At 40.6% G+C, this 25,164-nt stretch overlaps 1 protein-coding gene across 5 annotated transcripts in view; it reads right to left on the reverse strand.

The window, feature by feature from the left end:
* The window catches only part of Cfap69 (cilia and flagella associated protein 69), a 78,382-nt gene that overhangs the window by 7,921 nt on the left and 45,297 nt on the right, over window positions 1-25,164 (reverse strand). For all 5 annotated transcript variants that reach the window (XM_057758876.1, XM_057758875.1, XM_057758879.1 and 2 more), the window contains 8 exons: window positions 23,000-23,048; window positions 22,788-22,909; window positions 20,043-20,259; window positions 17,643-17,807; window positions 12,961-13,079; window positions 10,297-10,415; window positions 7,462-7,543; window positions 523-715 (listed from right to left, as the gene is read on the reverse strand). In XM_057758876.1, coding sequence (XP_057614859.1) covers window positions 523-715; window positions 7,462-7,543; window positions 10,297-10,415; window positions 12,961-13,079; window positions 17,643-17,807; window positions 20,043-20,259; window positions 22,788-22,909; window positions 23,000-23,048 — 1,066 coding nt within the window. The remainder of the gene's footprint in view (window positions 1-522; window positions 716-7,461; window positions 7,544-10,296; window positions 10,416-12,960; window positions 13,080-17,642; window positions 17,808-20,042; window positions 20,260-22,787; window positions 22,910-22,999; window positions 23,049-25,164) is intronic.

Raw genomic sequence — 25,164 nt, forward strand, 5'->3', positions numbered from 1 at the left:
TGTCTCAAAAAACCAACACACACACACACACACACACATTACTATTATTTGAATATGTATTCAAATTCTAGTCAAATATCATGTTTTAAAATATTCTATAAAAACGAACCAACTACTAGCTTATTTAATTTTCTTCTAATTATTCACAATTTGTCATTTTCTTAATGAGAGAGAGAGCAGGCTAGAGACAATCTATCCTCTTTGCTGTTTGTCTCTGAGACAGGGTCTGTTTGGCCTAGGATATGAGGTTTTGTGAATCTGACAGTGAACCTGCCTCCCCAGAGCCGAGATTAGGCCGGGGTTGTTTTGTGGTTCTAAGGTAGAACTTGGGTCCTTCAAGTCCTTCACTGACAGAACTATCCCCTTGGACTCCAGTTATTTATGATATTTATGATAGAAAGTCTTCAGTATCTTGTTGGAAAAACCCCGTAAATGGTATAAGTATCCTCATATTCCTATATTCTTTAAAACTCTAGGGATACACCTCTAAATGTTTCTACAAAAAATTATGAACACACTTACCAACAATCTTGCCATTTTTATCACGTTTGACTCCCAGTTCCTTTTCCTCCTTCCTCCACAGTTTGATTAGGAGACTAGCAGCACTGAGGTCTTTCTTCCCTCGCCAAGCATTGACGTGAGCAGACGTTTTGGGATTGTCACAAAATTCAACCATTATTCCAAGGATCAGATTACAGAATTTTTTTTGGTTCAACTTTGCAAGGAAATAGAAAATGACAAAAAAAAAATGGCAATAAATACTAAGAATGACTGTCTTACTGAAAGGGATACTTGGATTATCAGCCAGTTCCTTCTGAGCTGTTTGGCGGTGAAAATGTCATTCATGACCATTCTCAAATATTAAATTTAAAATAATAAAGAGATTTTAAATAATTCTTAAGTAGTATGACTACTACACACTTTATAGTAAAAATTTGGTGAAAATGGAGTTTTCAAAAATGAAAGGATAATATATATATATATATATATATATACATATGATCATGGTCATCAGTAACAGATCACTTGTGAGTATAGGATCATTCTCATTTACATTGCTTTACTGAGGGTTGAAAAGATTAATATACACTTTGTTATCAAGAGATTAACTTATATAATTGTGACAGTCAAATATGAAAAACCTTAAACTGATGTGTAAATTTGTGCTCTATCAGTAACTATATGAGTTTTTAAGAATTCAAGAAAATTTCTCCTATCATCAAGCACACATATTTTATGTAGAAAATCCCATCTAACCCTAACTTTGAAGGTTCAGATTTGTACGTTTAACTTGGACCTGTAGCTAGTACACCAGAAAAGTGCCAGCTGGGACTAGGACGTCTTAAAGGAGGAGGCTTACAGACCACAGGTGAGATGAAGGGACAGGGCATGATGGAGACAGGAAGGAGACAGAAAAGATGGAGAAGAGAAAGGAGTGGCGAAGGGTAGAGAGGGAAGGTCTATAAAGAAAGCTATAGGGAACCCTACTACTTTGTAAGCCAATAAAACATGTTAAGAGGCTGGCTAGATGGCTCACTTACTGTGGAATAATGCTCATGTACACTGTAAAGATTTATCACTTGTATTTCTTTAATAAAACACTGATTGGCCAGTAGCCAGGCAGTAAGTATAGGTGGGGCAACCAGACTAAGATTTCTGGGAACAGGAAAGGCAGAGACACAGTCATCAGCCAGACACAGAGGAAGTAAGTTAAGAATGCCTCACTGAGAAAAGGTACCAAGCCACATGGTTAAACACAGATAAGAATTATGGGTTAAGTTGTAAGAGGTAGCTAGTAATAAGTCTGAGTAATAAGCCACAGTTTATAATTAATATAAGCCTCTGTATGTTTCTTTGGGACTGAACGGCTGAGGGACCAGGAGGGACAGAAACTTCTGTCTACAAATGGTGCCCAAATATTTAGCAAAAATTTCCATATAAAGCCTGGGAAAGCTTAAAAAAAAAGGGAGTCTAGACAGACAAGAACAGAGTCAAGCGCAGCTTATAGGTAACCATCTTTATTCTAATAGGCTCTGTTTGCTGGCAGCAAGTGGAGGCACGATCCTTTAAGAAAGGCTTCCTGACTTAGTATTAGCAGCAAAAACCACATGGCAGTTCTTTTAAGAGGCCCTGCCACCAAACACTTAAATGGTGTTTATGAGCAGTTGGCATCAGGCTTCTTGGTGGTGGCATGGACCTAGAAACTCCACAGAGTTTCAATAAATGTGGCTCCTGCTAGTACCTCTATCATGAAGCTAGACTTAAAAAAGCTAAGGAATAGGTCGCAGTCAGCCGCTAAAGCTGCAGTTTTAATCCTACCCATATTGCTTAGCAGATTAAAGACTCATGTGGTCAGAAAAAGATAGAGATATACAGTAAATAAAAATTCAGAAGAGAAAAACCTTTAAATGGTTACAGGGTATTTAAAAATATATGTAGGCTTGGGAGATAAAAGAAAAAGAATAGAGAAAGTCCTTAAGAAAAAAAAAGAGTAGTTGGGTGTGGTAGCAAATGCCTTTAATCCCAGCACTTGGGAGGCAGAGGCAGGCAGAACTCTGTGAGTTTGAGACTAGCCTGGTCTACAGAGTTGAGTTCCAGGACAGCCAAAGATATACAAAGAAACCCTGTCTCAAAAATCTAAAAATTAAAAATTGAGTAAAAAAAGTCACATAAAGATGGAAAAAACAGAGAATCTGGATACTATATGTTATTGTTTGTCTTTGAACTGTTTGACGGCTGAGAAAGAGGTAATAGCAGCTAAAAGACATTTGATTACAAATGCTGCTGGATTAATCCAACCTATATATTTTGAAAATGACTTGACTTCAAAAATTTAAGTTAAAAGTTAGGATAATTTGGAGAAGAGGTTTTGTTTTTGTTTCCACAGGAAACGAGAGGCTATGGATTCATTCTGGGTTAAGAAAAATAAGGTTTGATCAAGGAAAACCCCCTGAGAAATCTCCAATAGGAGCAGATGGCCCAGATGTTCTAGCATCTATTACAGTTTCCTCTGAGTTCGACACCCAGAACAGCTTCAAGACTGCTGGATGAGATAATCCAGTCTCAAGGAAAACTCCATTTAGGACTTGACCATAGTCCTAAATTTTCTTTGGGTCCCCATAAGATTATCAGTGTTCCCAATCAGCAGGAAAACTATGCCCGCATTCCCAAAAAATGGATTATGGATGTTTATCTTTGTCTAGAGTATTGGTTACAAATTGTTTATGGATAATGGTCAGGAAAAAAATGATAAACAAAGGTGATTAGATTCAAAGTTCTTGTTTTTGAAAAGAAAATAGAAAATGATATGGGATAATGCTCTTATACACCATAAAGACTTGACACTTGCATTAGTTTAATAAAATGCCGATTGACCAGTAGCCAGGCAGGAAGTATAAGTGGGGCAACCAGCCTAGGAGAATTCTGGGAAGAGGAAAGCTAGAGATGCATACATTGGCCAGATGCAGAGGAAGAAAGATGAGAATGCATTACTGAGAAAAGGTACCTTGCTAAACATAGATAAGAATTATGCGTTAATTTAAGTTGTAAGAGGTAGTTAATAATAAGCCTGAGCAATAGGTCAAACAGTTTTTAATTACTATAAGCCTCTGTGTGTTTATTTGGGACTGAATGACTGTAGGACCGGGCAGGACAGAAACTTCCATCTACACTCAGTGGTTAAGAACAATTGTTCTTGCAGATGGCCCAGATTTGATTACCATCGTCTACACGGTAACTCACAGACATCCACAGCTCCATCTACATGGTAACTCACAGACATCCATAGCTCCATCTACATGGTAACTCACAGACATCCACAGCTCCAGGTTCAGGGGATCTAGTGCCCTCTTTAGAGCTCTGTAGGCACCAGGCATGCACATGGTGCTTGTACATACATGCAGGCAAAACACTCATATACATAAGATAAATCTATAAAAAAACAAAAAACAAAACCTTAAAGCCACGTTTTTAAAGCCGAGGATGGAGATATCTGAATGGCTGGATGATGCTTCTCCTAGAAACTGCTGTTTACTAAACAGAGAACCCAGTGCCAGGTGAAGTTCCTTCATGAATCATTGGCCAGTAAGGCCCCAGAGGTCCTCAAAACAATACAGACTCCTGAGAGTCTTTCTGGTTGCTCTCCAGCACCAGATGATAAGGTCCTATTGCTTAAGATCCTATACAGTTTTGGTTGCAAGATCTGCAGAGACTAAGCTAGAACTGAGCTGGAAGTCTCTGTCCTGCTATGGCTTTTATAATGCCAGAAGCCACCATACTGGCTGCTAGGGAGAGGAGGCATCAGTGGTCTAACCTAGTTATGAACCCTATAAACTACAGTGCTAACCTTCCAGGCAAGATGTGTCTGCCAGCGCAAAACTGGGATCATTTTTATGGAGTAACCAACAATGCTCAAATTGAATTTGAGCATTCTCCACAGAAGGTACCTGTATGGTACAATAAAAGCGGAGCGCAATCATGGCTGAGAAGATCATATGCCTGAGGGGTAACTTATCACTGTAGTTTATGTATGTGTATATATATGTATATACATATATATAGCTAATATAAATAGTGTCTAACTATATCCTAAACATTGATGTTTTTATTCATAGGCAAACCATTTCATTCTTAAATCAAGAATCTTTTCTTTGTAGTCAGCAGTGGTGAATAAAGATATTCATAGATGTTCAGAGTGCTAAGAACAAGTGATAGTTGGATGCTCATCTTTAAACTGGATATTGATATCATCTCCTCTAAAAGAAAAGGAAAGAGACATTAGAGGAGGTGGGACACAGGAAGAAGAGCTGCAGAATACCATCTTCAGAACACGACAGTCACTGCAGACATAACCTCAGAGTAGCTATGTAATACCATCTTCAGAACATGACAGTCACTGCAGACATAACCTTAGAGTAGCTATGCTTGCCTGCACTGGACCTGCACCAAACAGCCTGTCGACAACCGATCAGAGATCAGAGATGTACCCATGGGACCCTACTCTTAACTGTTGAACTACTGATTACTGATGGATTCAGGGAAGGACAGCCATTGTCTTCAGTTGTGCACCCAATCTTGATTCTACCACACTTCACTGAATTCAGTTCCAAACCTGTGGCCATATAGATAGTCCTGATTAAAACCAAGGGGTCACAGAACAAAATAAGACACAAATATGGGAAAGAGATTTGTAAGAAGGAGGGAAGGACGACAGGACAGAAAGGAGGCAAGAGAGGGAGGGATGAGAGAACAGAGGTTGTATCACAATCCATGCAAGGAACTGTCAAGGGACAAACCTAATAAAATCCATCTACAGTAATAGGTTCCACAGTAAATTTTCTATGGAAAATATTCTTTGTTGACAACTCCTCTGCCACAGAAAACGTATCTTTTGTCTGAATTGTAAATGCGGTCAGCTTCTGTGATGGTTATTTTTGTCAACTTGACTACATCTGGAGTTAACTAAAACCAAACGACTGGACACACCCTGGAGGAATTCTTTTGGAATTAAATATTTGAGGTGGGAAGTTCCAAGTCTAGTCTGGTTCTTTGAGGTGGAAAGACAAACTTTTTAATCCAGATCTTCCGAAGTGGTAAGATGCCTCTTTAATCTGAGCCACATCTTCTGCTGAAAGTCCACATAAAGGACACGGAAGAAGGAAGCTTGTTCACTTGTCTGCTTACTCTTGCTAGAAAGTCCATTCATTCACAAGCGTTACAGCCTCCTTCCTCGGGATTCTGGTGTACACTGAAGACCAGCAGAGACATCTGGCCTTGGGAACTGAATAACTACTGACTCTTGGACTTTCCATGGGTAAATTGGCAGCCATTGTTGGATTAGTTGGACCACAGCCTGGAAATCACTCTACTAAATCTTTTTTTTTTTTTCTTTTCCTTTTCGAGACAGGGTTTCTCTGTGGCTTTGGAGCCTGTCCTGGAACTAGCTCTTGTAGACCAGGCTGGCCTCGAATTCCCAGAGATCCGCCTGCCTCTGCCTCCCAAGTGCTGGGATTAAAGGCGTGTGCCACCACCGCCCGGCTCAACTAAATCTTTCTATGTAGATAGATTTAGTCTATAAGTTCTGTTCCTCTAAAGAAGCCCGACTTACACAGATTTTCTTTATGATAGATAGTATCACCTGCAATGGGCTTTAAGAAACTGTGATACACAGTAAGTGTTCCATACTATCTAACCCTTTTTAGCAGTATTATTGCACATTGAATAAATATTTTAGCAGAATTGTATTAAAACAGAACCTTAAATGAAATGAAAATTTTGTGGGTTTTTTTGTTTGTTTGATTTTGATTCCTGTACTTTACTTTCAGGAGAAAGACACAAATGTCAGTGATTGAAGTTGGTCACAGCATTTGAACAGTTACGGACTAAATCCACACTAAGCACAATTTAGTAACACGATCATTGCAATCATGTATGTAGGCATAATCTAGGTCAATGTGTTTATATTCACATATGCATAGCATATTCCTGTGCGGACACACTGAGTGCTTTTACACACCCGCACTATGACACTCATTCAGCCCTCTTAATACCAGGATGAGACAGCTACTGTTACTCTGTTTTTATAGATAAAAACATTATGAATGGAGTAATTTACAAATTCTCTTTCAAGGACATGATGGGACACAGACAATTTTGGTACGCTTGTCAGATCAAAGTAGGTTTATTATTCTGTTAATAAGAAGTATGGTACTTATACTGACTTGTCTGTGACTCTCCATGAGGCTTTGAGACTTGCACTGAAACTAAGTCATGACTTTGTTCCCTATAAAACTGACTACTCACCTAGTTTAAATAACCAGAACTGAGGGCTGTTTTCTCCACAGCTGCCAGCTGGTGACTCCTAGCTCATTCCGTTCACACCACAGGCCCTCATATTACCTCTGAGCTGCAGACAGTTCCTTAAAAGGTCATCTTTCTCCAGTGCTACTGTAACTTTAATATGGGGGAAAGCTAGGAGTTATTGATTGGTTGATGGAAGTTTGATACAGGACACAGGGCAGCTTGTCATATACTGTTCTCGGCTGGTTAATAGAGTAGTAGGGAAAACTTTGCAGACACTGACCTGCACAAACTGAAGGAAAGTTCAGATCCTCACTATGTAGTGTTTCTAGCATAATCTCCAGGAGGATTTTATTTAAAAGAATGTATCTGGCTGGGCATGTTGGCACATGCCTTTAATCCCAGCACTCAGGACGTGTAGATAGGAGGATCTCTGTGAGTTCAAGGCCAGCCTGATCTACATAGTGAGTTCCTGGACAGCTTGGACTACATAAAGAGACCCTATATCAAAAGAAAAGAGCCCCAACAAACAGAAACCTTCAATTGCTGCATACGACTTGGGGGACATCTATTCACAAAACTCTGTTTTCTGGGACTTCGTCTGGAAAAGGTTAGCATGGACATATTTATCTTTTGTGTTAAAGTTCTGTGGAAACTACTTACTGCCAATATATCCAAAAGGAGAAAAATTCCTTCCTTTTCAAGAAAATAATCTTCAGAAGTATAGCATCCCAAAATGCAGCACCTTCAATGAAAAGAAGCCAGTCATTCCACAAACGTCACTGGAGTTAACCTGTAGACCCGTCTTCCTGTCACAGCACCGCTAGGCAAGGCTTTACTTTACTCCTTTAAATCAAGTAGCCAGTTTGTCTTTACTTTATTTAGAAGTGTAGTTTAATTGTGGCATTTTTTTCCCAAGAACTTTGTGTGTGTGTGTGTGTGTGTGTGTGTGTGTGTGTGTGTGTGTGTGCATGGAGGCTGGACGTTGGTGTCGGGTGCCCTGGAGCTGCAGTTACAGGCAGGTAGGAGCCACCTGACCTCGAAGCTGGGAAACAACTCGGGTCCTCTGGAAGAGAACACGCACCTTTAACTGCCGACTGTCTCTCCAGCCCTAAGTTCAACTACTTTAAAAAACTAATACCTGGAAAAAAGAGAGCATCTTCAACAACTGTGCTGGCAAAACTGGATGTCAATCTGTAGAAGAATGAAAATAGATCCATATCTATCACCATGCACAAAACTCAAGTCCAAATGGATTAAAGGCCTCAATATCAGTCCGAACACACTGAACCTGATAGAAGAGAAAGTGGGAAGTACTCTACAACACATGGGCACAGGAGACCACTTCCTACGTATATCCCCAGCAGCGCAGACATTAAGGGCATCATTGAATAAATGGGACCTCCTGAGACTGAGAAGCTTCTGTAAAGCAAAGGACACTGTCACTAAGACAAAAAGGGAACCCACTGACTGGGAGAAGATCTTCACCAACCCCGCAACTGACAAAGGTCTGATCTCCAAAACATATAAAGAACTCAAGAAACTAGACCGTAAAAGGCTAATCAACCCAATTATAAAATGGGGCACTGAGCTGAACAGAGAATTCTCAAAAGAAGAAGTTCAAATGGCCAAAAGACACTTAAGGTCATGCTCAACTTCCTTAGCGATCAGGGAAATGCAAATCAAGACAACTTTAAGATACCATCTTACACCTGTCAGAATGGCTAAAATAAAAAACACCAATGATAGCCTCTGCTGGAGAGGTTGTGGAGTAAGGGGAACACTCATCCATTGCTGGTGGGAATGCAAACTTGTGCAACCACTTTGGAAAGCAGTGTGGCGGTTTCTCAGGAAATTCGGGATCAACCTACCTCTGGACCCAAAAAAAAAATAAAAAATAAAAAATAAAAAAAATAAAAAAACTAATACCAGCTGGGTAGTGGTGGTGCACACCTTTAATCCCACTTGGGAATCGGAGGCAGGTGGATCTCTGCAAGTTGTAGGTCAGCCTGGTCTCGAGGAGCTATTCCAGGAGAGCTGGGGCTGTTGCACAGAGAAACCCTGTCTTGACACCTCCCTCCACTCCTGCAGAGATAAACTGATACCAATGAATTCCCCATGATTTCTTTGTTTCATGGGCGACTTTCCTTTCCTTTCACGACACTGATGATTCTTAAAGACCACTAGTTGCGGGAATGATGATTTTTCACGTTCACCTGTCTATCAGCTCTTTCATGGGCTGGTGCAGCTGGAATGCCTGACCATTCTTGATCACATTCGCCTTGCAAGTGACCTTTGCTAAAGTGTCTACTATTCAAGTCCGTGTAGACGGCATGGACTGAAGGCCTGGGTCACTCCAAGGCTGCTTTTACTCTTCTCCTCAGATCTGAGCTATCACTAATGATAGGGACGAGGGTCGTCATTAGTAACAGACTTATATCTGTTTCTTCCAAGCACTAAAGACAGCTTCTTCCGTCCCTTGGTTAAATATAGCTTCCTTCTGAAAACAAGAGACCAGGTTGGCTTGGGCCAGTCTGTAGGATTATGCTGATTACATATCTGAGGTGAGAAGACCATCCACTGTGGGGCACCATTCTCTAAGAGTGGAAGAAACAGGCTGAGCACAAGCATGCATGCATGTCTTTTCTCTCTGCTCTTAACTGTGGATGGAAAGAGATTGGCTGTTCCAAGTTCCCCACACCTTGACGGCTCCTGCAGTGATGGGCTGGGACCTGGAATCAGGGAGCAAACACACCGTTTCTCCCTTGGCTTCTGGTCAGGGTGTTTGTCATAGCGGTTAGAGAAGAAGCAAAGTCAGATGTTTTCCTAGCTTACAACTTTTCAACCTTTATAACTGAGTCAATTCCTATAATAAATATTCCTTTCTATATAACATATTCATTTTATTACTCTGGAGAACTCTGACAACATTAGTGCATCTAAGTTATCAACAAAAGCTAAGAAGAACAAAGAACAAGGAAAAGTAATTGTTGCACCAAATGTCCAGGTATATTTGAAAGGTGTAATTATTAAAACAACACACTCACAAAACAGTTAGAAGAATGTCATTGGAACAGAGCAGAGAGCCTAAAGGAGCCAAAGCAGAAGTAGCACCTGCATACGCAAAGCAGATCCTTCCCTAGGTCACACCGAAGTGGAGTGACATTAAATCACAGAACGGTTAGAAGACTGTCAATGGAAGAGAGCAGAGAGCCTAAAGGGGCCAAAGCAGAAGGAGCACATTGCATACGCAAAGCAGATCTTCCCTAGGTCACACCAAAGTGGAGTGACATTATATCACAACAAGCCATTGAGTTTAGAAACAAGTGGCTTTTCTACTTGAGTGATGACTTCGTTACTTCTCAAACTCATGTTTAGGTCATCTGCACAGAGAAGGCACCAACTCATCCCTCCAGTGTGATTCTGAGTGGAGAAAGTTGACAGCTGTAAATTTAATTTTCGTATGCGGGGTGTTCAGCTGGTCACAGTCATACTCACCAAATGCTGTCTAACGTACTGAAGAGAAGGACATTGTAGCCTAAGCCACTCTGTAACTTCTTGGGGTCTGTTTTCATTACATGAAGAATTATGTCAACTCCTTCAGTTCCAAACATTTCCTGTTGAAGAGAGTTGTTTATATCACTTCTTGGAATAAAAATATAATTGTTCTTTTCTCGACCTCACCCTATCTCTTAAGTGTTTTGTTTTGTCTTTCCTACCAGAAAAATCATGCTAGAAATGGGGCAATGGATTGGTTTTTTCCAAGCTAGGCTTACTAGTTTCTAAACTAGGAATTTTAATACAATTGAACACTGCGCTCATTTGGAGCCTGAGGGGTGACTCAGCAGTTGAGAGCACTATGGGTTTGAGTCCCAGAACATGGAGCTGACAATCATCCGTAACTCCAGTTCCTGGGAATCGGAAGCTTTTCTCTGCCATCTGAGGGTACCAACACATACAGGGAGGCAGAACACCCATACACATAAAATAAGCAAACAAATCTAAAAAGTAGGTTTTTAAAATCAAATTTGTAATCATTCATTCCTAGTTCTTCATTATAATGCCAACCACTTTACAAGGGTATCAAACAATGTGCTAACTTAATGTCTTAACAATTTTTTTCTCTGTGTCTGAATAATGTAAACCATATAAAACTTGCCTATGACTTTTTCCACATTAGGCTGAATGCAATCTGGAGTCATGCCAATTGAAAAGAAGCCACCAGTGTGTAACATGAAGTGTTATAATGTTCTCAGAAAAGGAATGAGTGGATGAACGGCCATGGAGCCGTCAGTGATTGACATGAGATCACCTCACTGTTTATCTCTTGCTGCCACACTGTCCTGTGCTAATTCCCATTTAGATCAAGATTACGTTTCTAGACAAGCAGGCACGGGACAGAAAAGAACAGCACATTATAGGTCAAGACTTCGAACTAAACCCTTTCTTTTCTTCCTATGGCCTCTCCTTAAACATCTGTCCAGGGTGCTGGAGAGACAGCCCGACAATTAGGAGCACGAGTTCTCTTTCAGACCCAGATTTTACTCCCAGCACCCACACGACAGCTGCTGTGGAAGAAGGCTCTTGTACACCGCAAAGATTTGTTGTTTGATCGGTTTAATAAAATGCTGATTGGCCAGTAGCCAGGCAGGAAGTACAGGGGGCAACCAGACTAAGAGAATTCTAGAAAGAGCAAAGGTAGACGCAGTCAAGACCCAGATATAGAGGAAGCAAGACGATAATGCCTCACTGAGAAAAGGTACCAAGCCACATGGCTAAGCATAGATAAAAATTATCAACTAATGTATGTTTAAGAGTTAGCTAATAACTATAGCTAATAGCCTAAACAGGTATGGGACCTGGTGGGACAGAAACTTCTACCTACACATAACTCCAGTTCCATGGGATCCAGTGCCCTTTTCTGGCAGTGAGTACCAGGCATGCATATGGCACACAGGCATACCAGTGAACAAAACACTCATATACAAAAAGTATATAAATATAAAAAATTTAAAAATCTACTCAAATCTAATTTTTGTTTTTCTAATTCTATTTCCTCCTGTCTAAATTATCAATATATGACACTCAATAGTTTTCTACAGAGCTAATAAATATCAAAGGGAATTAAACTCTTGTTTGGAAATTCTAGTTTTAGATATAAAGACATTTCAAACTTCAAGTGATATTTCTGACACTACAGCCTAGGACGGAAAGCTATTTGCCTACTTTGGGTCTTGTAATTCTACTCCTAGGTTTTTACTCAGCAGAAATGGAACCATTACATCTCCCAAAGGACCAGGTCAAGAATGCTCACTGAAGCTTTAGCTTTAACCCATGCAAACAGAAACAGTCTAAGTGCCTATCAATAAGGTAAATAATGTACAGATGCTGACAGTTCATAGACTACTACTGAGCGATAAAAAGGAGTGGTACATGCAACAATATGAATATATTTCAGAAATACCTATTTCTGTCTGGATAACAGAAACACACCCAGAAGAGCACATAAAGGATTGGCAAAACTAATCTGCAGGTAAATAGGCATGTGGCGGCAAAGCACATGAGTAAATGTGAGACCTGTATGAGGTTGTACGGAGAGATGTACACTATGTGTTCCAGTTTGAGTATTGATAAATATGTTATATATGTTCACCAAACCTACTGAAATATATATACAAGCTCTGTACATTTCACTGTAAGCAACTACACTTCTATTACAGCAAGTATTAAAATTTAGTTAGGTTTTTAAATTTTATTTATTTATTCATTGTGTATGTATGTGGGCAGTCGTGTGTCATGACAATTCTCTCCTCTGTCATGTGGATTCCAGAACGGACACTCAGTTGTCAGGCTTAGCAGCAATGTGTTTAGCTGCAGCAGTGTGTTTACCTGCAGCAGTGTGTTTCACTGCAGGCTTAGCAGCAGTGTGTTTAATTGCAGCAGTGTGTTGGTTTAACTGCAGTAGTGTGTTTAACTGCAGCCGTGTGTTTAACTGCAGGCTTAGCAGAAGTGTGTTTAACTGCAGCAGTGTGCTTAACTGCAGGCTTAGCAGCAGTGTGTTTAACTGCTGAGCCATCCCAGCAGCCCATATTCTACAAGATTAGGAAAAAGGAAAACCATTAATGGACAGCCATCAGGTGCAGGCTCACAGGGATCACACACCTTCCTTTGAATGTAATGCTCGCAGAGCCCCGACAGGATGAGCAATGCGTCAGACTGGATCTCCAAAGCAATGGCCTCTTCCTTTTCATCATGTTTGCTTGCCATATTTTTAAAGATTCCTGGCATGAGAAAAATTGAAAAGTCTAATTATTAGATGTATTTTTGTTATTTACTGTTAGGAAACCCCCTTTAAGAAGAATCTTCAGCTAAAGAAAGTATTTTATTAGAGGGAGCTGTTTTCACTGCATAGTAACCTAGAAGCTGTGAACAGAGGGTGCTAAATAGATTTCTTAAGCACTTAGGCCAGCTGGCGCACAAAGAATTTCTACATACATACAGACAGAGCCCCATGGATATAGAATATCTCAATATCTATGGCAGTATCAGTAGCAATATCAGTGTTACACATGTAGAAATGTCAGTCTAATGGACTGTCACTAAATGATGACCTAGCAACTTCTTACTTTGACCAAAAAGTTTTGTTTAAAAACATGTAGTTTCAAGCAACACCCCCGTCACATGCCATATAGCTGGGGCAGGCGGGACTCAACCAAATGCAGATGGGGGTTTCTAGCCCTGGCCTGCAAGTGTGGCCCACCCCAGCATCCATCTCATCTGTGATCTGCTGGGTGGTCCACCCCAGCATCCATCTCATCTTTGATCTGCTGGGTGGCCCACCCCAGCATCCATCCCATCTGTGGTCTGCTGGTCCTACATACCCAAAGCTGCAGGAACCCTAAAACAAAGGGTAACAACAGATGCCCAAGAGGAGTCCCAGTGAGGGCTCAGCATCTATAGTGTGGCAGAAACCAGAGGCCTAGACCAGGCCAATGACTCTTTGCAATGAACACTTGCAAGTAAAGATACATGGATAAAAAGCTTTACTGTGTGACTCCCTGTGTCACACTACAGCTTCCATGATGAGATTTTTCCCTTTTTGTTCTTTTCTTTCTCAAATTTTATTATATTGGGGGGGTTGCAAGGGCACAGGGTGGATACAAAGGGACAGGGAAATGAATGGGCTTGAGATGCATATTTGAAAGACACAAAGAATAAATAAAGAGAAGGTTAAAAACATGTAATTTCATGAGGTAAGGATAAATACTTCTGCTAATTTGTTATCAAAATGTCTAACTATAGCTGGGCGGTGGGAGTGTACACCGTTAATCCCAGTACTCTGGAGGCAGAGGCAGACAAATGTCTGAGATTTCGAGGTCAGCTTGGTCTACAGAATGAGTTCCAAGATGGCCAGGGCTACACAGAGAAACCCTACTCAAAAAACAAAACAAAAACAAAACAAAACAAAAAAACAAAATGCTAACTGTAGGTTGCCCTATCTCTCCCTTTCTCTGTAGATAACTGGTAACAGATTTCAGAGAGCTCTCTAAGTGTGGGACCTACCTGCTGTTCTGTGTCTTCTCTAGGAGAGCTAAGCGTGTGATCTTCCTCTGCTCTGTGTCTTCTCTGGGAGAGCTCTCTAAGCGTGTGATCTCCCTGCTGTTCTGTGTCTTCTCTGGGAGAGCTCTCTAAGCGTGTGATCTCCCTGCTGTTCTGTGTCTTCTCTGGGAGAGCTCTCTAAGCGTGTGATCTTCCTCTGCTCTGTGTCTTCTCTGGGAGAGCTCTCTAAGTGTGTGATCTCCCTGCTGTTCTGTGTCTTCTCTGGGAGAGCTCTCTAAGCGTGTGATCTCCCTGCTGTTCTGTGTCTTCTCTGGGAGAGCTCTCTAAGCGTGTGATCTCCCTGCTGTTCTGTGTCTTCTCTGGGAGAGCTCTCTAAGTGTGTGATCTCCCTGCTGTTCTGTGTCTTCTCTGGGAGAGCTCTCTAAGCGTGTGATCTCCCTGCTGTTCTGTGTCTTCTCTGGGAGAGCTCTCTAAGCGTGTAATTGTACAAGCCTGCTAACTTGTGTTTGATCCAGGAAGCCTACACAAAGTGGTGAAAGGAGAGAAGTGACTCCACAAAGATTTCCTCTGACCTCCAAATGTGGATCGTGGCACATTCACACACACACACACACACACCCACACACACACACACACACCATGCATACATACATATATATATACACGTAAAATTTATATTAAAATTAAAAAGCCCACAGCACTACACATTCAGACACTCTATCCCCATGAAGGATGGAATTCAAACTCTGCTATTTACCACTCAAAGTTTTTTCCAGCTTCTTTGCTGCTTAGGCAATCAAGTTTCATCACATCATCTTTATAACACTCGGGCTCCGATCATGCCTCTCGAGCACATTACCCTGCTTATGTCAACACTGCACCTCCGCTCCTGACGCCTCACCGCCTTGCTTTTGAGAACACCCACTGGAGCTCCGAGACTGCCTGAGTTGGAAAATAACTAAGACTCTCTAGCTTTACGGTTTCTGCCACTCATAGGCGTCCAGGCGAGGGTGCGAGATATGACAGGGTATTTTCTTTGGTTCTCATCAGGGCAAGGTTCCCAGCATTCTGATGGATACAGCTTTTACTCTCTCTAAGGAAAAAGTGTATCTACACAGACACTGTATTTGTAGTGCACTTTCTATATTTTTTTTAAATATTTATTTATTTATTATGTATACAACATTCCTTCCATGTATGCTTGCAGGCCAGAAGAGGGGCACCAGATCTTATTACAGATGGTTGTGAGCCACCATGTGGTTGCTGGGAATTGAACTCAGGACCTCTGGAAGAGCAGTCAGTGCTCTTAACCTCTGAGCCATCTCTCCAGCCCCACTTTCTATATTTTTGAGGATGGAACTTCTATAAAGCTCTGCTAGGCTAAAAAGGACAAGGTCTCTGCATCTAGAAATTCTGTAACAAAGACCAGCTTTGAATAGAAGGAAAAATGTCCTGGGAGAACTCGTGCTGATTGCTAGGCTTCTCCCTAACACATTTCCTCAGTTCAGGCAGGATTATGATTTCTCTCTGGGTATACGACTGTATCTCCAACCACAATGGGGCATTTGGACTCAGTTTTGTGCAATGGAATGCACAAAGTTGTGATTAAAATGCATTTCCATGCTGAGTTGCCTTAAGCTCGTCTAGAATAAAGGCAAATGTTTTCACATAACTCTGCTTCCAATTAATTGGTTTTTAAATTGGGCATGGCTTAAGCCCAGTAAGGGATTAAACATAAGGTCAGGCTTGTCTACACAGCGAGGTCCCCTCCCTTCTCTCTATATATTGATATGTATGGATATACATATAGATAGATAGATATAGATAAATGTTTGGTTTTTCTTGTGAGTGTTCTAATTGGAGGGCACTATTCCTCTTCTAATGATGAATGAAAAATATTTTAGTAAGTAGAGGATTCTTTTTTTTAAAGCGTATTGCAATTAGCAGGGCTTCAATTTAAACCTTGAATGTCCCTCAAGGCCCATGTGTTGGGAAGTGGTGTAAGGTTTAGGTGGTAGGGTCTACTGGAAGAGAGGGGGATGGCAACCCGGTCCCTTCCGGTTTCTCTTCCACTTCTAAGCTCTAAGACAATGCTTTATTTACCACAGGTTCCAAAACATTAAGCCAATACCACGGATGGAGACCTGTGAAACTGTGAACCAAAGGGTTCCTCCCAGGCGTCTGTCACTGTGACAGACATGAGCAACATGAGCAGAACGCAGGGAAGCCTAGGCCCCTAACCTGCTGCAGGAAGGCTTATCCGCCTACTGGGGCGTGGCCTCATAGACTATTTACCTGGATGCTGAAGCAAGTCCGGCCCCTTCTCTCCTCCCCCCTGGTTCCCGTTTTGCTGGTCCAGATTGTTTAGATCTCATCTCCATCCACCGTTCAAGCAGAGAATCCTGATTTCTAAGTTTTCCCCCTAAATAAATGTCTATCTCTCAGTTCTGAGCCAATGTGAGATTTCTTTTAAGCGCCTGATATCTCTGCCTTCACTAACACACACTGCTGTAGTATCTGCACGTGACACTCTACATCCGTGGACGCTGGAAGTCACCTCCGAATCGCATCCAATCCTAATCCAGTGGGAAGGCTAACATTTGTCAGAAACTGCTACTTAGGGAGTGATGATGAGAAAAAGTCTTTCTGCGTTCCACACACTTTTTCTTTCTCTTTTGTAATTCTGGCCTGTGGTTAGTTGAGTATGTAGATTCAGAAAGCTGGGCCACACAGGGACAACTCCACGAAATTTACCTGAAGCGATGCCTGAGACAGCACTTTCAAAACCAGGAAGAGGGAGGGCTGAGAGACTACTTACAAATAATAAAGGGCAAGACAGCTTAAACTGGAAGTTGAGATTCATGAATTCTCTAGTATTTATGTTAGAAAAGAGACTCCTGGACACTGGTCTCTATGTACCAACGCTCGAGTGTTCTAAATGGACCGGAAAATGTAACTTAGATCTTTTTGGAAAATGGCTCTACAGTACTTGGCCAGAAGTGGTCATCTCGTCACCAGAAAAATGAAACATGACAATAGTTCCTTTAAATTAAAAAGATATTATTGATGAAGTAGTCTCTAAAGTGTGAGAATAAACCTTAAAGCATTGCTGTTCCTGATTTCAGTAACAAGAGAACTGGTTGGCCTCAACAAGATGAAAGAAAAAGCAGGAAACCTTTCGGGATATGGTCACTCATAAAATCAATTTGTAGAGTATTTCCTATGAAACTTCTAGAATTACAAACACCCTACTTGCACCAGGGAGCTGCCACGTAACACCTTACCTATCAGTTGATGAATAACCCCCCTTTCACAGAGATCGGTGTTCACAGTCTCATCTTCAAGATAAACCATGGCTCTGAGGAGTCGCAAGGTGTACCGCATCTGGGCAAACTTGTTTCCACGGCCGCCTGTCCCATGAAAACTGTTACCGTGAATAAAGAAGGAATCTGTGGGGAAATTAATAATTGAATTTATAGCTAAGAAACTTAAAGCGTAAAGCGTTTCAAGTAAATGTTTTTGTTTAAAAACAACACATCAGATATTTTAAATATCTATACATTTAAACAGATGTTAAAATTCAGTAATGTTTGTTTGTTTTTTTTTCTTTTTTTTTTCTTTTTTTGATTTTTCGAGACAGGGTTTCTCTGTAGCTTTTGGTTCCTGTTGTGGAAGTATCTCTTGTAGACCAGGCTGGCCTCGAACTCACAGAGATCCACCTGTCTCTGCCTCCTGAGTGCTGGGATTAAAGGCATGCGCCACCACTGCCCAGCTGCTTGTTTTTTTCCTATAGAAATATTATCCCTTCCCTTGCTCTTTCTAGTCTCAGAACGAAAATATGCCTTTTAAATTTTTCCCCAAAGGGATCAGTGTTTGTGTCTTTAACAGCATTCTTCCTTATCATTTTTTATGCTCGAGTATATTTTTAAGAATTGAATAAAATAACATTTACAAATTGAGGCTCTTCTCTCTGATAGACTATATTCTGGAGCCAGTGCTTCTGGCTAAAAATTTGGATTTTAAATTTTATGAGGTTGTTTAAGGATTTGTGTCCAATTGAAGCCTAAATGTGTTTTCAATAGCTGAAGTAGTATTTTGTGCTTCGTAGATGCTCAATAAATGTTTGTTGAATGAATATATTAAACTTGTCCACATCCATTTCCTTCCTAAGTATAATTTTATAGACCTCAATATAATAATTTAAATAAAATCATATATAATTACTTTCAAGTGTTTATTAATTATATTTAAGATCTTTGTTACTATCTGACTTTGAAATCTCAATGTTTCTAAAAGATTTGTTTTGAAGAGTCTAAGAATAAGAAAATAAAAATGTAGATTCCAAAACTGAGAATGTAGAAATAAAGAAATATAAAGTTCTAAGTCTAGGAGAATGAGAACAGACTGTCGGCAGCTTTCTCAGCAGATCAAGGCTCAGTCACTCACAGTGAGATATTTTCCTGGATGCTTGGGAAGAAGCCTCCGTCAGCCTAGGTCATTTCATTTTACAACTGGCTGTTTTATTTACAAGGCCAGAGCTGCTCCCTGCAAACTGAGAGTAGTGTCCTGGCCATCCTTGATAAACGACAGACGTGAACTGAGTTAACCTTTAGGAGACAGAGATACGTGACCTCTGGGGTAGGCCCTGTCTCTGTTTGGAAAACTGACACCATTAAGGGGAGACATGAGGGGGGGTTCAGTATACACAGCCTGGAGGTACCAGGAGAAACAGTGGACAAGGTAGAAACATGGGTTTGACTAATGATCTCTGATAATGGAGGTTATAAAGTATGGCAGTCTGTATCTGAGTTTTACCTTGAGATGGTGTGGAGAACTTTCTGCTGTCTTCTAAGTTTCCAACCTAAGAACCAATTAATTCTAATTTATTAACTGTCTAGTATTACTAGCAGTCCTTTTCTGACTAATTGCTAAAGCCATCTGTTTTCTTGCAGTTAGTGACTTTTACTGTAATCTACTCTAAAACATATTTCATGATAGCTGCCTGTTACCCATTGACGTTAAAACTCACTCCCCTACTTATGGTCTATGTTGACTGACCCACGGGTCAGAACAAGATCATAAAAATTCCTTTGTTCAGAGCTGATGCTTGGTGCCCCTACTATAAAAAGTGGGTCCAGAAAACAGATTTTTGCCACAGCCTAACAAACACCATCTCCGGCTGTGGTCTCAGCTAGCTGATAAGCTTCTGTGCCCTGAGGTGTCTTTTTATTTTTTATTTTTAAGTTTGCTTCTGGTTTTCCTAGGATCTGGTTTCTGGAATAAAGGTTGCTTCTGGTTTATTAGACTTTGTGGTGTTCTCATCTTTGCACAACCCCCCTGGACCCAACAGTTTTATCTTTAATTATGTGTAAGTGTGTCTCTGTGGGGCATGTGCACATGAATGCAGGTGCCTGTAGAGGCCACTGAATCCCTGGGAGTTGGAGTTAAAGCATTTGTGAGCTCCGTGGCATAGGTGTTTGAAGAAAGAACAGTATATGATATCAACTGCTGAGCCAGCTCTCTAGCCCTAAAATCTCCATGTTTATGAAGACATATAAATACACTAAAAGAATGAATTCAATGTTTTTATTTTCTTCAATTTAACAATTGCTTGTCTATGTAAATACCACGCGTTCATCTGAAATGCAGACTGGAATCTTGACAGGGCCCTGAAGGCCACTCACCCTCGTGGTCACACCATTCCAGAAACGCCAGGACCCGAGCATTGCCCTGGCATGACATGTACTCTTCTATTAACAAAGGAGCCACTGAGGACAAGGTGGCTATCGCATGCAGTTGTAGCTCTTCATACTGCGCTGCAGACCACTCGATAATCTTGAGCCTCTCGGGCTTTTTCACATAGGTTAGTAAGGCCAAAATAACTTTGCCATCGATTAATAGCTATAAGAAAAGGCAAAATGGACTTTGTTAGCAGCATAATTAAAATATCTGTACTTATCCTAGCAAAATTAAATACAAGGTTTCAAACTGATGATTTAGTGATAATTTCAGAACATTTCCTTCCTATCTGTGACAGTGCTCCAACACACGGAAATAAAATAGGTAACAATCGCCGCCATCAACAGCACCTGGCGACAGTAAGAGCAATGATTCCCTTTCCTGGGGACAGAAAACGCATTAATTATTTTTTGATACAGCTCATGCATTTGTTTCTACATATAATAAACTCATAGAGGTAGGAAACCGGAGGCAAATAAACGGGTAGCATTTCTTTCCTCCTTGGTTTCTCTTTCGTTACAGTGCTGGGAATCAGACCGCACCTTGTGCATACTCATCAAACAGCCTACTCTAAGCTGCACTTCCAACCCTCAAAGGAGATTTGTAAAGTCAAGAGCAGGCCAAAATGAACTGTTTCTTAAGTACAAACGAAATAATTTACACACCATATCAAGGACTCAGTCAGGTCACAAGCTGTATTTAATCAGGCACCTTAAGATTTTATAACTTTATTGGACCTAGCATTTCAACAAAAATTAAAAAAATGAATTATAAAAATGGCCAGTGGTTAACAGCTGGCACTAACTGATGGATATTTCAGTTCACAGGAGTATCAAGCATACGACACCGTCTTCCTGCTTGCTTAGCATTACTCTGTAAACAGGGCTTCCTAACAATTATGAGGTTTTTAAAACATCTCTACTCAATTCACTAGTGTGGTACTTCATGGTGTACATTCAAAAGGATCAAGATTTGAAGTTGAGTAAATATGAACAAGAATATTGGTTCTAGCATCACTGTGAAAATTCAGTGGAGCAGGTGTGAAATACTCCATGAATTATAATAGTGTATATACTGATTAGTCCTACTATTGTTGGGTCAAAGACATGTAACCGCAAAAATTAACTCACTATTGTACACAATATATTTAGAAATCTTAGGACAACCTTTGTGCTGTTTGACTCCGTTGCCTATAAAATAATCAACCAGTGAAAACTGTCTGACAAAATGGAGAGTAAGATTTAATTATTGACTTTATACTTATAAGATATTTAATTCTCCACTGTAATAAAACATTTTATGAAAGGATTTTTCTGTTAAGCACTTCAGAAAAATATGTAAGCTATATACATTGTATATTTGATAGAAATCATAAAATTATAACTTAAATGCAATTAAACTTTCTCTGATTTTGCTATATATTATATATTGACATTCTCAAAAAGAAGCCAAGTCCATTTAAATTATCATAGTCTAACAATAACAACAATTATACTAACCATATCTCATAATAATCCCCAAGGCAGGTGTTCCCCTCTGCTGGGGCTGAACTACCTGGGATTTAGAGAAACTAAGTATTCCACTTGAAAGCATACTCCTGGAAGGTGACCACATGAGATTGCACCCATGTAAAGCTTCCTCACCACCCACCCACTTTTTTTTATTTTTTTTTATTTTTCGAGACAGGGTTTCTCTGTAGCTTTTGGTTCCTGTCCTGGAACTAGCTCTTGTATAACAGGCTGGCCTCGAACTCACAGAGATCCGCCAGTCTCTGCCTCCCAAGTGCTGGGATTAAAGGCATGCGCCACCACCGCCCGGCTCCACCCACCCACTTTTATATCCTCAGTCCTTCCTTGATAAAATGACAACACACTTCCATGGAAAGAACACCTAAGAATTTCAGGTTAGAAGGAACTTTCATTTAATGCAGCAAACATTAAATGCAGTAAAATATTTTCAAATACTTTATGCTTGGGAAGGCCTCAAGCTCTTAAGAGCCCTGTATGCAAGTGTTCTGGGCTTCAGAAAGGAAGCCTAAGCTCCAGGTGGGGAAAGGGTCTTGGCCAAGGTCACACAGAAGGTGACAAGCAAGAAGTGGGACTTAATTCCAGTGTTCCTCAAATTACATCACACATATGAAGTGATGAACACAGCAGGACAAAGGAGTAAGTAAAATGAAAGATGGAAGGCTTGTGTGGAGAAAACATGGGCTCATCAGGTCTGAGACGGGCCTAACAGAGGCTAGAAATTACCTTCAACATCAGTCATCCCTCAGCTTGACAGTCAGAGGAGAGCAGGAGGCCAGAGGTGGGAACCCTGTCTGTGGTGCAGTGGGAGAGAGGGGGCTTTCCTTGTTTGCACAACTGGAAAACAGATGGGATTGTCTGGGATGTTCCTAGTTAGGAGATCTTCATACACTGATAGATCTCTTAGCTCCTACTATTTTTGTGTGTGTGTGTGTGTGTGTGTGTGTGTGTGTGTGTGTGTGTATGTATGTGTTTCAAAGTTAGGTCACTTGTTTCTACTGTTTGCAAAGGACATTTAAATCGTTATAATTCAAACTGATAACTTAGCTACTTTCTATGATAAAGATGAGTTGGTTAATAAAAGATTTGTGATTGCAACTTTAAAAACTGGGCTATAAACTAAAATGCTTTCATTATTAACTTTTCTGTTTGATTAGTCTTTACCTGAACAGTAGTTAAATCTTTACATAAGATCACAATTATATTGAATAGCAATTTCTTCAACTCAAAGTCTTCATAGGAATTAGAAAGCTTAAGACCTTTTACCAAAGGGTTTTGACTTTTAACTGTGAGAGAAAAAAAGAGAATGAAATGAAAGCTAAACTTATAAGACTTATCAAGAGCTTACAAAATGCTTGAGGTGGTACGACTGTTACCTTCACTAAACGTTGCGAACAGTATCAAATCCCTGGTAAAGCCGCATTCCTGTTACACACACACAACAAGCAGAAAGAAGAGCGGTTAGAGCAGGACCTGAGCACAGGGCCCACATTTGCCTCCCACTCCACGGCTGCTACGTAACAACCCTATGGTAATTCATTCGAATCTGTAACACTAATACTGAGGAATAAACGTGGAAATGCAGCCCTGCATGGTGAGGCAACTCTAATTTACTCAACTAATTTGCTTCTGAAGCATCTAAGAAGCTTTTACACCAGTCTGTGACTATCTGGTGTGGCATTTGAAGGCCAGATGCCAGCACAACTACTTCTGTGATTCACTGTCTGCACCTTTAAATGATACCACAGAGAGGAAAGTCCAGTTCTTTTCAGGAACTATTCCTTCTTTATCCCATAGGACAGTCAGGAGACTGCACAAACAGTGCAACTTACCACAAAAAGTCCTGAGGAGTTATCAGAGCTGCAAATACCTCAGCACAAGGAACTCACTCATGAAAGAGTCACACAATTGGACTTTGTGTAGTAAGGAAAGAACATGGGGAATAAAACTGCACTTATGGATAATTTTCCTACTTCTTCAGGGTTCACTTTGAAACTGTAAGAATGTTATTGCCCAGATTTACGCTCATGGAATTACAGGAACGTTCACAGTGACTGAACTGAGAACTCGCTGACTGGTCATAGTCGGACAGTCAATCATTAGGGTCTACATACACATGGCAGACGTAACTAGGTGCTCTGTTGGACAATGTATACATTTTTGTAGTATAAATTCCATGACATTTTTATGTGGACCTCTTGATGTACACTGACTTCATAGCAAATCCTTTGAAACCCAACATATAAAGTAATATGGCGGATGTGTGGATGTTGCTGCAAAATCTCTCTATTCTGTGATCCCAGTCAATGATTTGTTCACTATAATGTACAGGGCGGGGCTGGGGAGTTAAGAGTGCAGGCTGCTCTTACAGATCATCTGACAGCAGCTTCCACAATCCGCTTCAGGTGGATCACAACCATCTGGGATTCCTACTCCAGGTGTTCCAAAACTCTTCCGCCTCTATGAGCAACTACACTCACAGAGACAAGCCCACACTCAGACAGACATACATACACGCAATTAAAAATAGTAAAATAAGTCTTTTAAATATAGTGCAGATTAGCTTCTGATATGGCTGGGTAGTTATGATAAAACAAGTCTTTGAGCAAAAAGATAAAAAGTAGCAATCTTGGGCCTATTCTCTTACAACCTCAGTGGAACTCTGAAACACAGTTTCCTCCAATACTGAAGGGACCTAAGAGGTGAGTGAACAGCAACATGGCAGGACAGCCCACTCTCTAGGAGTTCTACAGTGGGACAAAACCCTTAACTCCTCCCCCAACTACCTCGGCTTTTCTAGACAGTCAGCGGGGAGTTTCCTGTGGGTAGGTACCCCCCAAATCCATCCCCATCCAGTGGCCCCTCCAAGCTACTAACCCCACCCCATGTAAGAGCTGAGAGCTTGCTACAACACTGAGGGGACCAAGAGAGAGCCCCAAGAGAAAGCCCCAAGAGAAAGCCCCAAGAGAGTGAACCAGGAAAGAAGAAAGCCACTGCAAGGATTGGAACAAGATCCAAGAATTGGACAAAGATGAAATTTGAAGGAAGAAATGGGTAGGTGCCAATGCAAGATTTCCTCTAACAACCTAAAAACCAACATGGTAACACCAGAAAGAACCCAATGGTCACACAAAAGGAAGACTTGATCATCCTAACCCAGAAGAAGTAGAAGAAAACAACTTTAAACATAACTTTATGAAAATGATGGAGACCTTTAAAGAGGAAATGAAAAACTAATCTCTTAAAGAAATGGAGGAAAAGATGAACAAAAAATTGGAAGAAATTAATAAATCCCTCAAAGAAATCCAAGAAAATCAAGAAAAAACAATCAAACAGGTGAAGCAAACAGTTCAAGACTTGAAGATTGAAATAGAAGAAATAAAACACAAACCGAGGGGATTCTAGATATGGAAAATCTGGGTAAACAAACAGGAACTACAGAGACAACTATAACCAACAGAATAGAAGAGATAGAAGAAAGAATCTCGGGTGCTGAAGATACTATAGAGGAAATAGACTCATTGATCAAAGAAATCATTAA

Source organism: Chionomys nivalis, chromosome 26 (genome assembly GCF_950005125.1).
Source record: "Chionomys nivalis chromosome 26, mChiNiv1.1, whole genome shotgun sequence".
NCBI lineage: Eukaryota > Metazoa > Chordata > Mammalia > Rodentia > Cricetidae > Chionomys > Chionomys nivalis.